Here is a 17,098-nt window from a genome sequence, read left to right as displayed (position 1 = left end):
ACTCACCATTTGTTTCACACCCATAAAAACCACTTCAAGGGCATTAACAATCTCTCCAAACTGATCCATTTTGTGCAAGTAAACTGTGCTCTTTTAAAAAGACTTGTGCGCTCGCCCAGGCTCAAGGATATTAAAATTGAGCAATGAAGCCCATTACTGGAGGTAGAAACATAGGCAATGATCCCTACCTTTGTTTTGTTTTTTTTAAGCTTTGCTCCCCGCACCAGTGCTGGGATTGAGCCCAGGGCCTCAAGATTGCTATACAAGTGCTCCCCCACTGAGCTACATCCCTAGTTGGTCTGTCTTTGTTGCATCCTCCCCCAACCCTGCCAAACCAGGGATTGAACCCAGGACTTCGCACTTGCGAGGCAAGTATGGTGTCAGTGAGCTAAAATCCTGTTCCTGCCTTTAATCTATTTTCTCCCTCCCTCTCTCTCTTCCTCCCTCTCTCCCTTCCTTCCTTTCCTCATTATAAAGTCTGTGTTGCCCAGGCTGGCCTTGAACTTGGAATCCTTGTACCTCACCTACCATAATAGTTGAGATTACAGGCATATGCTACAACCCAAGTATAACTTCTATGTTTGTAGGTCAGCGTTTAAAGAAAAAGATAATTTTACTAATTATAGAGAAAGTCCACATTATAAATAATTTGTATAATGATCATCAGTGAATGAATAGGATTTTTAACAGGTAGAGATGTGGAGAGTATTTTGGACAGAGGCAATTTTGGGAAGGGAAAAAACCCTACAAAAATAGAAAAATCGGGCCGGGGATTTAGGTCAGTGCCGCCTTGCCTGCCTGGCAAGCACAAGGTACTGAGTTCAATCCCCAGTCCAAAAAAAAAAAAGAAAGAAAAGGAAAGCCTAGGGCATATGTATGTATTTGGAAAGCATTGTGTATGTGCACGTGTGTGTGCAAACTTAAGTATGAGAGAATAGTAGGATACACTGTTGAAGAGGTTGCAAAGCCAGCGTAAAATTTGGTAGGCATTAGGGACGTGTCTATTGATAAGGAAGGGAAAAGGAATAGATCTCTCTTGGTTTGAATGGTAGCCACAACCTTAGGCAGCTGTCAAACCTTTGAAATATGATTAGTCCAAATTATAATGTTTTACATATGCAAAATACACACTGGATTTCCATGACTCGGTACAAAAAATACATAAAACATCTCACTGAAAATGCTTACATTGATTACATGTCAAAGTAATTATTTTAGATACACTGGCTTAAAATTTAATTTAAAAAATTAATTTTACCTATTTGTATTTGGCTACTAGAAAGTTTAATATATGCCACTTATATTTGTTACTTATTTCTCTTGCATTATATCCCTGGTCTGTGTGGAAACCCTGTATGTGCCAGATTGTCTAGAACTTGCATCCTCATAAGCCATATAAGCAGGTATTCCTTTTTCAAGTCCAGTAATGGGGTGCAGAGAGTTTAAGCAACATACCTGAAATCACTCTGCTGCTAAATAGGAAGCCGAGATTCAAGTTTAGGCCTCACTGACTTTAAATCCCTTGCTTTTCCCAATTACTATGGCATGTTATCGTTAGTTGGAGACTGATATGATTGGAATAAGGCTTTGGCCGAATCATAAGGAGATGAGTTAGGGAAGAGACTTTGTTTTCAGCTGTCTGATTTTGTTTTGTTACTTTTCTGGGGGTGGGGTGTGCCTTGATCAAAGTCATATTTTCAATTGCATCTCTTTCAAGTAGGATTTTAATTAGTTCTCAAAATATCTGCCTTATTGTGTCTAGATTTGATAATGGGCTGCATTAAAAGTAAGGAAGACAAAAGTCCAGCCATTAAATACAGAACGGAAAACACTCCAGAGCCTGTTGGTACCAGCGTCAGCCATCACGGAGCAGAGCACACAGCGGTGGCACCGTCCTCTTCAGTGAAGGGCACATCAGCGAACTTCAGCAGCCTCTCCCTAACACCATTTGGGGGATCCTCTGGGGTGACTCCTTTTGGGGGAGCGTCTTCCTCATTCTCAGTGGTGCCAAGTTCTTATCCTGCTGGTTTAACAGGTGAGAGCCAAATGGACAGTGAAGCTGTTGGAGAACATAACCTTGGGCAACGCACACGTCAGCTGTGTGCTACTAAGAAAAGTATCTTACTGCAGGGCTTGCCCAAAAATTACATGTAAATATTAGAGTCTCTGGTATCAAAGTTAAAGTCTTGCCGGGCGTGGTAGTGCACACCTGTAATCCCAGCACTTGGGAGGCTGAGGCAGGAGCATCGCTGTGAGTTTGGGACCAACCTGGGCTACGTAGTGAGTTCCAGGTCAGTCTCAACTACATAGTGAGTGAGACCCTATCTCCAAAAATCCGAAAAAAAACCAAAACGAAGTTAAAGTCTTAATATAGTACTCGAAGACTTGGTACTCCATGTGTTTTAATATGAAAATTTTATCCCAGGAATCATCATTTGTCTGGTACTCGAAGCCAAGCTAGAATGTGTCTGTGTTGATTGTTTGAGATTCACTGTTCTTTGGGGCTAGAAGAGTTTGTTTGCTGCTGGTCTTTTTTGGTTCCTCATGCTGCACGGAGCCAATTAACAAACTGGTGATGATCTGATGGTGGTTGAATACCACTAATTATTTCATCATCTTGTTATTCAGGTCATTATTGAATGCCTGTTATGTGGCAGGCACTGGGACTATAAAGATTAAAACATACATCTTTCCCTGAAGAATCGTATAACTTCTCAATACTGTAAAGTGCTATGAATATTAAAGTATTGCAGTAGTTATTAATAATTATATGACAGTGTAGAAATGATTCCATATTTCTGTCAGATACTACTGATTTTAAAAAGAGAAATTCTGAGCTGTAAAAAATTTAAAAGATTCTTTTCCCAGAGTTACAGATAAGCAGGAGAGCTCAGATTTGTTCTATTCTAGAACTTCTCTTATTTACATTATCATATCTTTTCAGAGAATAGCAGGAAATGATAGTTGACAAGCTTTCATGGAGGCAGAATACTTTAAAAACGTAGATTAAGAAACTTTAAAAAGAGTGAAAATAACTCTTTTTGTCAAAGGTTCCCTATCAGGATGCTTTTCCCTTGAAGTAACAAAACATAGCTGGCTTAAAAGAAGAATGAGCTGCAGGGTTCCTGAGGAGAAGTTCCATGATGTCAGCAGGGATGCATGTTTCTTTCATCTCTCTCCTGCAGCCCTCGGAGTGTCCACTTTATCCTCGGGCACATACAGCTGCTGGCCTCAAGTGGGGTGACTTGTGTCCTTAAAACCAGCCAGGAGGGGCAGAAGAGAAATCTCTTCTTCAGCCATGGACTCTTAAGTTGTCTCTGGGTCTGCTCACCTCTGGACCACTGACAATGGCCAGAGGACTGCCTGGCTTGCACTGATGTATCAAACAGCATTTGGGGAGTATGGCATGAGAGTCAGTCCCAGTTCCAGTGCTGTCTTTCTGGCTCTAAATACATCAGGAATTGATGGCCTTGATGCTATTTCTTAGTCATTAGCACAAGTTTAAATTATTTTTAGGATTATATGCTTGGGAAAGGTAATTCAAAATGGTTCAAATAAATGTTGATACTTAAAAGACATACTTTAAAGCAGTTTATTTACGTGAAATAGTTCATTCTCCGATATTCATTTACTACCTTACCAAAAGTGGAATGTCTGTGTGCCCAGCTATAAAGAGATGAGCAAGACAAACATGGTTTCTACCCAGATGGAGTTTACATTAGAAGAGGATTGGACAATAATCTGTCAGTAAACAGCTAAAGGATGATCAGTGGTTCTCAAATACTGTGAAAGAGCGAACAAGCATGACGGTGAAGGCTCTGAAGTCGAACAGAGAAAGCCTCCTCAGGAAGAAACCATTTGAACTGATACTTGATTGATGAGACTGACCTGTCTGTAGCCCTGGGAGAAGAGATTTCAAGGGAGAAGGAATAACATGGTCCGGGAGGTACAGGACGACATAGAAGTGGGTTTTTCGTTTTGATCTGGTTTGATTTCTTCTTGTGTCGGTCTTCCCCTTCCCTGTTCTAGGCACCTGTTTGTACTAGGCATGTGCTCCACCACTGAGCTACATCACCAGCCCTTTTTTAAAATTTATTTTGAGACAGGGTCTCAGTTGCCCATTTAGCTTCAAATTTCCAGTCCTCCTACCTCGGCCTCCCAGCCTGGAATGATGGTCATGTGCCAGCACCCCCGCTTGGATTTGGAATTTAAAAACAAAACCCAAGCACTCCTCTGGCAGGTATGGAGGGTAGACGGGAGCAAAGCAGTATCGAATCAGGTGAGAGTCTAGTACTCTGAATCTTCCCAGCAATTCTGGTGAGAAATGACATGGAGTGGAATTGAGATGGCAGCACTGAAAAGGGAAAGTAGATAAATATGTGTAAAACTGATAGTTCTAATGTGTTTGGCTTGAGTACCTGATTAGATAGTAGTGATTTAGGAAAATACAGGTTAGAGGAGAAAAATGAAGAACTTCATCTTGTACATAATAAATTCTAAATGCATATTAAACATGCATGTTGTCCAACAGAACATCAGACAATTGGTAGGTGACAAACTTGAAGAGAAGTAGCTAATGTGTGTGACTGTACCTTTGGTGTTCTGTTACTTTGGAGACACATTTCATAGTGTTTATACTTAACAGTCTATTTGTAGTTTTACTGCCTGCCCTTTTTCCTGCTGTTTCTTAAAAATATCGGGGCTGCAAATTTGCTCAGTGGCAGTGTGCCTGCCTCACAAGCACAGGTTCTGAGTTCGATCCTCAGTACCAAAAATAAATAAATAGTTGTATGTCAGTAAACTCATAATTGATTTGGCAAGTCAGAGGAACTATGTTGAGTAGACAGTGTACATATTCAAATTAAGAATATATTGTTCAGGCCAGGGATTTAGCTCAGCGGTTCGGTGGCCTGCCTTGTAAGTGCTAGGACCCGAATTCGATCCCCGGTACAAAAAAAAAAAAAGAATATATTGTTCAGAGCTGGCCATGTCCTCAGCAGCAAATCCTTGCCTAGCATGCTTGAGACTCTAGGTTCGCTCTCTAGCAACACACACACAAAAGTCAAAAAACTTGTCGAAAGTTACAAAATTTTATTTGGGAAGAATAAGTTCAAAAGATTTGTTGTAAAACCTGATGACTGTAGTTAATAACAGTGTATTGTATTCTTAAAAGTTGCTGGGATGGTAGAGTTTGTTTTTCTCAGCACATACACAAAAAGGAAGGAGTATATTAATTAGCTTGATTTGGCCATTACTTAATGTATACACGTCCTGTCCTGTCCCCACACAACCACCACCACCACTGGGAATCAAACTCAGGACCTTGTGCTTACCAGGTAGGTACTGCACCACTGAGCTAAATCCCTGGCCCTTGTATACATGTTTTAAAACTTAGTATTGTATATGATAAATATATAGTTTTTTTTTTAGAAAGTAACATATTGCAGGTTTTTTAAACCAGAATACCAGCCTTGAATAATTTTAAACACTAAAATGTCATACATTGCATAAATCTGTTATTTCTTTTGATTACACAAATATTTTGGTTGTTCATTGTGTTCATCTCTAAAGCATCTGTACATACTGCTAAATATGGCAGCCGTACCATTTAATTTGAAGATAATGTTTTATATTAAAATATATAATAAATTTACCAAAACCCTAGTGATAATTGTTAACGGTAATAGAAATGCACCCACATTATGTGTAAGAAGTTGAGATCAGCCCCAGTATAGTGTGTGCTAGTCCTCTTCCAGAGAATTGATTTGAAATTTAACTCTTTTCAAGGCAAAGATGTTGCTTCAAAAGTCAAAATTAAATTTATTTCTCTGAGTCGATAGAATTTTAGAATTTTTACAGTGTAATGCTTTCATGGAAGGACTTAAGAGAGATCTTAGTATCCCAGAATGGCAAAAGCAAACCTGAGTAACAAGAGCAAAGCAAGAGGCGTCGCAGTCTTGGATGTGAAGTTACATTACAAAGCTACAGTGATTTTTTTAAAAGTACAGTTCTGGCACAGAAACAAGGATGTGGCTCAATGGAACAGAATAGAGGAAGCAAAAACAACCCAAGGACATTGAGCTATTTGATCTTAGGGGCCAAAAACATACACTGGAAGAAAGAGAGCCTCTTTAATAAATGGGTGCTGGGAAACTGTCTTTCCACATGCAGAAGATGAATCTAGACTCGTATATCTCACTCTGTACTAAATTAAAATCAAGGGCCAGGCATTTAGCTCAGTGGTTCTGCCACCTCCCTTGCAAACACAAGGTCCTGAGTTCAATCCCCAGTAACCCCCCGTCCCCCAAAAATTCAGGTTCTAAATTAAAATCAAAATGAATCAGAGATCTGAATGTTAAAAGAGAAACACTTAATCTGCCGAAAGATAACATAGGTAAAACTCTTAAAGACATAGATGTAGGCAAGCATTTTCTGAACAGAGCCCTGACAGCATAGAAAAAGTACTGAGAATCAACAAATGGGATCATACCAATTAAAAAGCTTTTGTATGGCAAAGGAAATTACCAACAGAGTGAAGAGACAACCCACCAAATTGGAAAAACTTTTACCAGCTCTCAGAGAACTGTTATCTAGAGTATATAAGAACTGAAAAAGGTCGGGGGGGGGCAAATGAAATGAAAAACACATAGAAATACAAATGGCCAGTGAATGCATGAAGAAATTTTCAAGCTAAGCATGGTGATGCATGCCTATAATCCCAGCATTCAGGAGGCTGAGGCAGAAGGATCACAATTTCCGGGCCAGCCTGGGCTACATAGTGAGTTTTAGACTGGCCTGAAGTACATACCCTGCCTCAAAAAAAAGAAAGAAAGATTCAGCATCACTCACCACTAGAGAAGTGCAAATTAAAACACAGATTCTGTCTCCAGAAAGAATGACTGTCTATCATCAAGAAACAAATAACAACAACTGATGCTAAGACTGCAGGGAAAAAGGAATCTTTCTACATTGTGGGGTATGTACGCTAGTACAACCACTATGGAGATCAGCACTCATCAAGAAACAAATAACAACAAATGATGCTAAGACTGCAGGGGAAAAAGGAATCTTTCTACATTGTGGGGTATGTACGCTAGTACAACCACTATGGAGATCAGCATAAAGATTCTTGAAAAAAACTAAAAATAGAAATTCCATTTGACTCAGCTGTTCCTCCTCTAGGTATCTTCTTGAAAGCGTTAAAGGCATTGTACTATGTATGCATAATCCACATTGATAGCAACACAACTCATAATAGCTAAATCTTCAAAGACGCCTATCTGTCCATCGGGAGATGAAAGGATGAAGACCATGTGGCAGCTATGGTGGAGTATTACTGTGCCATAAAGAAGGGGAAACATGAGTTCTTCGTAGAAAAGTGACTTTACCTCAAGACCATGATGTTAAGTAAAATCAGTCAGACACACAAGTACGAATATTGCATGGTTTCTCGTATATGAGAAACCCAAATTATAAATAAAGAGCAAAATAAAAGCTGGATAATAGGAAGTCGGGAGTAGATCTTTCTCAAAGGGGGAAGAGATGGAGGAAGGAGAAGAAAAAAGAATTAAGATGTGCTGTGTACTTGTACCAACTCCCCAAAAGGAATGTCATCAGTATGCTCTGCCGACAGAGAGCGAGGGAAAGAGAATATATCTCACTAACTCAAACTCCAGCTGCCCAAAGCTTCTGACTTCTGAAACATAGATGCTGAAGACTAGGGAAAAACTAAGCTTTTTTTGCTGGCAGTAATACTTTATTTATCTTTTATGTATTATCTGTATAATTTACCATGATCTTTTTTTCTTATGGTAGGTGGTGTTACTATATTTGTGGCCTTATATGATTATGAAGCTAGAACTACAGAAGACCTTTCATTTAAGAAGGGTGAAAGATTTCAAATCATTAACAATACGTAAGTGTTGTATTTTGTGAGAGAAAAATCCTGAAACCTGGTCTCTTGTGTTGAAACCATGGAGCTAGTTGACGGGGAGATGAGTGGTGGGGCTTGTGTCTCTGTCCCCTGGTTGGCCGGTGTGTTTCTTCCTGAGACACGACGTGAGACTGTTGCAACTGGCAGAACTTCCACTCGCGCAACTTGCGCTGCCACGGTTGATCATGAAGAGTGGAGCCCGAAGAGTGAAGCTCAGTGGTGGGCACAGGGGTGGTGTGACTCTGTGTTCTTGAGTAAGTACCGGGTGGTTTAAAGATCTTTCACCATCTGAGCGTACTAGTAATCCCATCATTCTGGGAGGCCGAGGCAGGAGGATTGCAAGTTTGAGCCCAGCCTGGGCACTTTAAGAAAATCATTACTCAAAATTTTAAATAAAAAACTCTAGGGGGTATAGCTCAGTGCCAGATCCCTGGGTTTAATCCCCAGGACCAAAAATAAATATTTCCTTTTACAGAGATAGAGAGAGGGAAATTTTTTAGTCAGGAGCTCTTGCATTCTCAAACTGACCACAGTTAGTTGCTTTTTCTTATTTGATTGTTAGACTTTCTGTTATTTACTGGTCTACCATAGAAAATGTGATGTTTGCAAGGGATTTATTTTAGTGGTTCCGCCACCTACTTCTCCAGGTACAAGGTCCTGAGTTCGATCCCCGGTACCAAAGAAAGAAAAAGAAAATGTGATGTTTGTTATGGAAAGAACATCCCATAATTTCAATAGCAAGTGAAAGTTAGAACATACACCTGCGGGCGCCTTGCTTCCAGGAGCGTTTCTTTCCTCCGGTTCCCATCTGTTATCAGTAGCTACCAGTTGCCATCACATGAAAGAACAACAACAATATTAGTCATAATTCATTGAGAATTTACTGTGTGCCTCTCTGGAGTTTTCTGCTCTCTCTGTGCCTTCATATACATTATTTTCCTTTTTCCTAGAGTAACATCTCTCTGCTTTCTTTTTCTGTGCTGGAGATTATCAGAGACCTCTGCAGTAGGCTCTGATCTCCTACTTGGTGCTGTGGCACAAGCCTGAGGAAAAAACCTAAAAGACAGAACTAAGAGACAAACCGGGGAGCCTGGATGGCTAATGCTGCTTCATTAGCAAGGGCACTGGTCCATCCAACCCGCTCATTTTTGTTAGTAATCATTTGGGGTAACGATGAGCTGCATGCAAGGGCAGGAGTCCACCAGAAATTGTGCAGTTGTGCAGTTTCTGTGGAAATTTATGGAAGCCTCATAAAGAACAAGGCAAAGCATTCTCAAAGTAGGAACAGAAGAGACAAAATATGTGGTTGTAATTAGAACATTGTCCTTCTAGTTAAAAAGATTTTAGTTGTGGGATCAGGATTTGGGTGTAGTCACTCTGAGTATCAGGCTTCAGCAGGACTCTCTCAAAACAAGCCAGTGTGGGGTTCACTCTTCACAGCCTGCCTTGGGCATAATCAGTATTGCGGTCTTGCAGGGGGTCAGATCCAGGGCCTCATGAATGCTAGGCAAGTGCTCTACACCAATCCTCACTCCCAGCCTCCTTTCTTTATCTCCCAACCCTACTACTCATCTTTCAAAATACAAGACGTGTATTTTCTCAGTGGTGCCTTTCCTTAAATCGCTGTCCTCCTGCCTGCCTTAGTCCCCATGCCCTGCTACAGTGTCTGTCAAGGTGTTCACATAGCATCCTGTGCACAGGTCAGTCGTGACTCAACAGTTGAATTTATAATTTGTTGATTGGCTGTAGTACTAAGGATTGTAATTTTCATTTGGCTTGTCATTATTTTACTTACCTGTTTGTTTATTGCAGTACTAGGGATTGAACATAGGGCTTTCACACTGAGCTACATCCTAAGCCCTTTTTTATTTTTTGTATTGAGACAGAGTCCTGCTAATTGCTGGGGCTGGACTTGAATTTGCAATCTTCCTGCCCCAGCCTCCCAAAGTGATGGGATTTATGGGGTCGAGGATTTAGCTCAGTGGTGCCACCACCTTCCTCACAAGCACGAGGTCCTGAGTTCAATCTCCCGTACCAAAAAAAAAGTGCTGGGATTACAGGAATGCACCACCACACCTTGCTTTGTCATTCTTTTGGACCAGTGACTCACTGGGACAGTCACCCAGGAGATGTTCATCTGCATAGTGTGGGTAGAGCTTACTGTGGCTGTCAGTCAGGATGCTGCTACTGTCATCTACAGGGGAGGCAGGGATGTTGGTAAACATGGTCCTAGCCACACTGCAGAGGCTGACCCAGGACTGTCCGTGCCCTGGAGCTAGCTCCTTGCTGTGAGGCCTTGGGGTTAAGGACATCTTTCTACTTCTGGTTGTTTGGGGGTGGGGGTGGGGGTGGAGGGTGTGCTTTTTGAGACAGTGTCTCACTGTGTTGTTCAGGATGACCTTGAACTCCCTGTGTAGCTCTGGCTGGCCTCAAACTCGCAGCGATCCTTCTGCCTCTGCCTCTGCCTCTGCCTCCCCAGTGCTGGGACTACAGGCGTGCACCACCACGTCAGGCTTTTTACTCCCGCTTTCTGCACACCCTGTTGTAAATTCTGTCACTTAGGCTTTCAGTTTGGATGAGTCGGTGGATGTTCAGTAGGGTCAAATGCAGTGTCTTCTGTTTGTGCATCTGAAAGTATTTAATACATATTTGGAAAATGCAACGCATATACATGTTTGTGAATTATGAAAAGATTTCCCGTTTCACTTTTTAGAGAACAGATTATAAAATTTCAATTTAGAGAATATATTTAACCTTAAGTGCTGAATTCCATGTACATATGTCTTCTTTATTAGACACTAAAAATATTTGTGCTTTTTATATTACCTTTGGAAAAGTTGAAACTAACATTATAAACCACATATAGTTCTCATGTTTTGAATTATAATTGAATTTTAGTCTTATTAAGATTTTTTGGGTTTCATTTTTATAAATACGCCTTATTCTAAAAATTCAAATTTTGTTATTGCTTGGCTACAGGCATGTTAGTAGATCATGTTTTTTTTCTCTAAAGTGACAAAAAAATTAGGGGTTTATGTACTGTTAACAAGAAAAACATGTGGCAACAAAAAAGAATGAGGTACGGATACATGCTGCAGCATAGATGAGCCTTAGTGGAAGAAAGCAGTCACAAAGAGCCACAGAAGTGGTTCCGTTCACGTGACGCCCACTGAAGGCGTATCCACGCAGACAGACGGCAGGTTAGTGTTTGCTGATGGTGGGCAGAAGGTCGGGGGTGACTGCTGGTGGGTACAGGGCCTCCTCGGGGGATGAAAATACTGTATGAGGTATTGTAATGACTGGACGACTCTGACTGTATTACGAACTACTCTCTGGTACACCTTAAATAGACTTATGGTGTGCAAATTATATCAGGCCGTTTAAAATTTCAGTCAAAATGGAATAATTTGAAAGATTTATCTCCCAGATTATTCGGTATAGTTTATTGTCTTAGGCTGAAAGAATTACATAAAAATTATGTTACAATTAAATTCTGGCGTGTGGCATTTGGAGGTTTCGTTGTTTTATAATTGAAGTATGCAGTTGTACTTTTGCTTCATGTGAAAATATGTTTTAAAATATTACTCTTTTGAGTTTAATTCTTGATCAAATGAATGCATAAATAAAAATAGAAGTAGCGTTGCTTGCTTGCTTCAGACAGAAGAACTGCCGCGTGCGGCGCCTCGGCCGCAGTCTGCCTGGTGACTGGTTGCTCTGTGTGTTGCAGGGAAGGAGACTGGTGGGAAGCGCGGTCAATCGCCACAGGAAAGAACGGCTATATCCCCAGCAACTACGTGGCGCCTGCAGACTCCATTCAGGCAGAAGAGTACGCCGACGCTTCGTGTTTTATTCATTCTTTTGACTTGAGAAATGTTGTAATGCACATTCTACTTAGCCACTACTTTACACGCACACAATTACCAGTCTTAATACAACTGATGTATTAATAGATGTTACTTGAGAATTAATAATTAATAATATAGTATCCACTTAGGGTAGTATCATAAGGGGGCCTGCATTCATCATGCTGTTATGCCTGGTCTTTCTCCTCCATCTTTGGACTCGTTTTTAGTATTGTATTAACCCTTTTCATATTCTGCAGGCCCTCTTTTCTCTTGAAAATTTACCTCACTTAAATCTCAGATCAGTGCTTGCGATGTGCTTCTGTAGGAGCATGTCCTTGTCTTCTACGAAGCACACCCTGAGGTCTTCAGGGTCATGACTGAGTGCTGGCAGCATGCAGACAGGGCAGGGGAGACCGAGCATGGTAAAGCACAGTGTGAACAGCTGGGGAGCCTGCTTGTAGAGGATAGGGGACTCTGGGAACCATTCTTGCACCTTGAAAGGGTTGAAGATCACTGCTGCTAACATTCATTTTAGGTGCAGTTAATTCATCTGGGATCCATCAGTGCTACTCCGTTTTTATTTTACACAAATCGTGGTGCCTTGCATTCAGTAGCTACTCTTAACAGTACAGTACTTGTTGCTTTTATTAAGGATATGTCGTTTGTCTGAATAACTTTTCTATCAGGACATTTGTTACTGTTTGTTTTGTTCTTTCATCATCTTCCCTAGTATTCTGTGAATACTCCCAGAAGAGATTCATTTTTACTCTCAAGGCTTTCTTAGGTCAAACCCATGCAAATTTAGTTCCTCATAGTGTGGCTTGATATCCTTTCACACTGTTGCCAAAGAACCACCTCTGCTCTCGTTACTGTGGTCTTAATATTTCCTTTTGTCCTTGACAGAAAGCATCTGTTATTTGCTGTCTCCCTTCTCATGTACTGTTTCTGTGAATCGAAGTAGCCAGGACATGGAAATGCTGTCAGAGCATGTTCTAACAGTGGGATTTGTGATACTTTTAACAAATAAGAATTTACGTCCTCCTATATTTTAAGCCATATTCTGTAGCTATTTGACATCCTCACTAACCCACTCCCTTCTTACATACATAGTTTTTCTGTCTCATACCTTTCCAGTTCAAAACACCATTATTTTTTTTCCAGATGGTATTTTGGCAAAATGGGGCGAAAAGATGCTGAACGATTACTTCTGAATCCTGGGAATCAACAAGGTATATTCTTGGTAAGAGAAAGCGAAACTACTAAAGGTATGAATGTTAATATGTTAATATGTTAAAATTTCCTTGGGCATTATTTTGAGAAAAGTAGAGTAAAAATGTTCATCCCCACCCCCCAGGTGCTTACTCGCTGTCTATTCGTGATTGGGATGAGGTAAAGGGCGACAACGTGAAACACTACAAAATTAGGAAACTTGACAATGGTGGATACTATATCACAACCAGAGCACAATTTGAAACGCTGCAGAAATTGGTGAAACACTACACAGGTGGGTAAATATTTCCACACTAAAAACTTAACTTTCTTGCGGTCTATTACATGAGGACAAAAATTTATGTCTTTAGTGTGTGCCCAGTAAATGTGTCTAGGCTTGTTTTTCTTCTTTTTGGTATACTATCTCAGTATGTGCTTTAGCTTGGCTTAAGACTCCTGCCTCAGCCTCCAAAGTGCTAGAATTACAGGTGTGCACCACCATGCCTGGCCTCTGGTTTTATTTTATTTTTTTCCAGATAAAATATTGCCGGTTTATTTAAAACTTATTTCTCCCCTTCAGTATGCAAAATACAAACTCCACAAAATGTTCAAAATAGAAGTTTGTTTAAAATTGTATTACGTATGTATTAAGGCAAGAAACTACATACTTGGGAATAAACCATCGTACAGGTGTTGCACATTTGGAAACACAGTGCCTAACAAACTTCATAAAAATGTTAAGCCAGAAATTTAGTTCAGTGGTGCCACCGCCGCCTGCCCCACAAGCGCAGAATCTCAAGTTTGATCCCTGGTACCAAAAGAAAGTTAAAAAAGTAAACCAGGCATATTCACTTGACTTAGGTCATAAGTGCAGATCAGAAGGCAAAAGTAGATTTGCCTGGGCTGTGGATTTAGCTCAGTGAGCTGCCATCTGCCTCGCAAGTGCAAGGTCCTGAGTTCAAACCCTGATACCAAAAAAAAAAGATTTTTTTTTTCCCTGTCAAGTATGCAGCAGTTTGAGAAGAACTTTGGCTTCCTCATTTGGTACCTACCTTTAGAATCAAGACTCATCAAGCACCATCAAGTAGGCCTCTAAAACACATTGTCTGTACCTGAATTTCTTCTTGTTCTTCTAATGTCATACTAATTGGTCTCTAATTTTAAAATCAGGAGCAGACTTAATAGCATCTGAAGTGAGTAATTGGATAATGTGCTAAACTCAGATGGTTATTAGAATCCTTACTGGCATAGTGTTTACATTGGAGTTCCATTTCATACCATATAAAGACGGAATATGAAAGTGAATTAGGGCCTGGGATTTAGCTTAGTGGTTCCGCCGTCTTCTTTGCAAGCGCAAGGACCCAAGTTTGATCCCAGGTACCAAAAAAAAAAAAAGAATTAAAAAACATAATAGCATATTTTTATTTATGGACACTTAATAAATAGATAAAAGTAAATACTTAACATAAAAAGCTTTGTGAGACATCCTCTTAGATATTCTTCCCCTGCAGCTGCTGGATCTCATAAAATGTCCTAAAGTATAAACCCAATGGAAAAACAAACAAAAAACAAAAAGCAGGTGTGGTGGTGCACTTCTGTAATTCTGGCACTCAGGAGCATCGCCAGCCTGAACTACACAGTGAGACCCTGTTTCAAAAAACTAAAATAATAACGAGCCAAATAGATTTTGTCTTATCCTTGAAAATTAACCCATAGCAACTTTAAATGTTCTTATCTTTCAAAGACTTGAAAAATATTCAGTATCAGAATCTTATATCTCAAAATTTCTCTTCACCAATTTGATATGCAAATGTATCTGTATAAGTCTCAATGGTTGGAATTAGCTGTTTCCTCGGTGTTTTCTTCACTGGCAGCTAGCTGCAAACAGTCTATCAAGTCAGCCAGCACTCTTGACACTGACCAAATAGTACAAGCCCTGGCATCCCCGGTGGTTGCCCTCGTTAGAGTGCGAATGTGTGTGGAGACTTGATGCGGATGGAATATGTCTCCCATGGATACAGGTCACGCCATTACGAGTGTGGGGTTCCCTCCCTTGTGTCGTCCTTACTTAAAATTCAGTCCCCCAGATGAACATCTCTCTCGATTTTCAGTGTCTTGCAAATTAGATATTAATATTAGAAATAACAATTGATGATAGAATTTCCTTAAGAATAAGTCAGTCCCTGTGTTTAAGATAATTTTGCACCCTGGCTGACCTGAGCCTGAATCCCATCACTTAGACAAATATACATATATTCAGTACATAATAGCATAAAAATATTTTGCTTTTTTTTGTTTTGTATATGGTACTAGGGATTGAACCTAGGGCCTTCACAATGAGATGCATCCCCAGCTCTCTGTTTTATTTTTGAGACTGAATCTCAGTAAGTTGCCCAGGCTGGGCTAAAATGTGTGGTCTTTCTGCCTCAGCCTCCCAGAGCACTGGGATTATACATGCATACCACCACACCTGGCTCTTATTATATATGCTGCTTTGTTTTTTTCCTATAGACTATGCTGTTTTTCTGTTTTGTTTTGTTTGACAAAGGTCTCATTATGTAATTCAGGCTGCCTTGAATTCACTGTAGCCCAGGCTGGCCTCAAATTCATGGCTTTCCTCCTGCCTCAGCCTCCCCATTGTTGGGATTATAAGCCTGTGCCACCACATCTGGCTGTGTTTATATTTTTAAAGTAAAATTGGTAGGATATTGTGTTTTTGTTTTTCTATAATTTAAAAGGGCTTTTTAAATGATTATGCATGCATTTTAATTTTTGTAAGGAATTTATTTTACATTGTAGTTTATTCATTTATCTAGAACATGCTGATGGTTTATGCCACAAGTTAACAACTGTGTGTCCAACTGTGAAACCCCAGACTCAAGGTCTAGCAAAAGATGCTTGGGAAATCCCTCGGGAGTCTTTGCGACTAGAGGTTAAACTAGGACAAGGGTGCTTCGGTGAAGTATGGATGGGTAAGAAGCCTGAACTTTTTGGAAGGAGGGGGTGGTTTTTTGTCCATAGATTAAAAATGTTTAAATATTTAACTGCTGTTTGTTGAAGTGTAGTCTAAAAAAATCTCACAATATAGATTGAAATTGTTTGTCTCTCTAGGAACCTGGAATGGAACCACAAAAGTAGCAATCAAAACACTAAAACCAGGCACAATGATGCCAGAAGCTTTTCTTCAAGAAGCACAGATAATGAAAAAACTAAGACACGATAAACTTGTTCCACTCTACGCTGTTGTTTCAGAAGAGCCAATTTACATCGTCACTGAGTTTATGTCCAAAGGTACTATGTGTGAGTCTCTGAGTATTCATGCTGATAGGTTGGTCAGTCTCAACTACATAGTGAGACCGTGTCTCAAAAAGCCAAAAAAATAAAATAAAATAAAAAACAAAGTCTTCCTTTCAATTTTTCTAAACAAAGATTTTTATGGAATAGTGCTTTTGTAATTTAAGATTTTAGTAGACATTTTAAAAGAGGAAATGTGACACTAATGGAATAGTGATGAGTTCCAGTTATTCCTGAGTCTGTTACGAAGTTGAAAAGGCAAAATAGGCAGGCTGGATTTATTTTGAACATAGATTTGACTAAAGGAAACAGAATAGCCAGGGAAATTGAAAAATAAAACAAAGTGTACAAATTGAAATGATAAAATCAGAAAGATACTTAGATCCTTAGTACTAAAATAAGTGAAGGAAATTAATTTTATCTCATTTTATGTAAACCTGCTCCCTGTGCTCAGGACTCTTTGAAACTTCTTTTTTCTGCTCTTCCATTCTCCCAACCCTGACTAATAGGTGGGATCTTCAGTAATAGAGTTTAGGGCTGGGATAAAGAAAAAGGAAGACTGATACTCTTGCCTCTATCCCTAGGCTAATGGTGCTTCCGAAGAGGAACTAGGAAGTCAGAAAATATACTCACTGACCCAATGTAAACTATTTTGAATTAAGTATTTTTTAATTTATCATTTTGTTTGATTGAATTGGACTAAAGTCACTGGTTATGTCACCCCCTCCGTTAGTCTGCCTTGTCCGGTGACATAGTTTCATCTGATGGGATGGGTAATTACGAACTATGTATTTGCTGTAAGAAAAAATTTTCCCTG

General features: G+C 39.9%; 1 protein-coding gene across 1 annotated transcript in view; it reads left to right on the top strand.

The window, feature by feature from the left end:
• The first annotated feature begins 209 nt into the window (after positions 1 to 209).
• Yes1 (YES proto-oncogene 1, Src family tyrosine kinase) overlaps positions 210 to 17,098 on the top strand; it is a 29,749-nt gene continuing 12,860 nt past the window's right edge. The window contains exons 1-8 of the mRNA XM_010638692.2: positions 210 to 368; positions 1,763 to 2,035; positions 7,816 to 7,915; positions 11,661 to 11,759; positions 12,940 to 13,043; positions 13,133 to 13,282; positions 15,804 to 15,959; positions 16,099 to 16,278. Of these exons, the coding sequence (XP_010636994.1) occupies positions 1,771 to 2,035; positions 7,816 to 7,915; positions 11,661 to 11,759; positions 12,940 to 13,043; positions 13,133 to 13,282; positions 15,804 to 15,959; positions 16,099 to 16,278 (1,054 nt within the window). The 5' untranslated portion in view covers positions 210 to 368; positions 1,763 to 1,770. The remainder of the gene's footprint in view (positions 369 to 1,762; positions 2,036 to 7,815; positions 7,916 to 11,660; positions 11,760 to 12,939; positions 13,044 to 13,132; positions 13,283 to 15,803; positions 15,960 to 16,098; positions 16,279 to 17,098) is intronic.

The sequence above is a fragment of the Fukomys damarensis genome, unplaced genomic scaffold, assembly GCF_012274545.1.
Source record: "Fukomys damarensis isolate Sample0158 unplaced genomic scaffold, DMR_v1.0_HiC HiC_scaffold_30, whole genome shotgun sequence".
NCBI lineage: Eukaryota > Metazoa > Chordata > Mammalia > Rodentia > Bathyergidae > Fukomys > Fukomys damarensis.
Note: the sequence above shows the minus strand (reverse complement) of the source record. Positions and strands in the feature narration are given on the sequence as shown.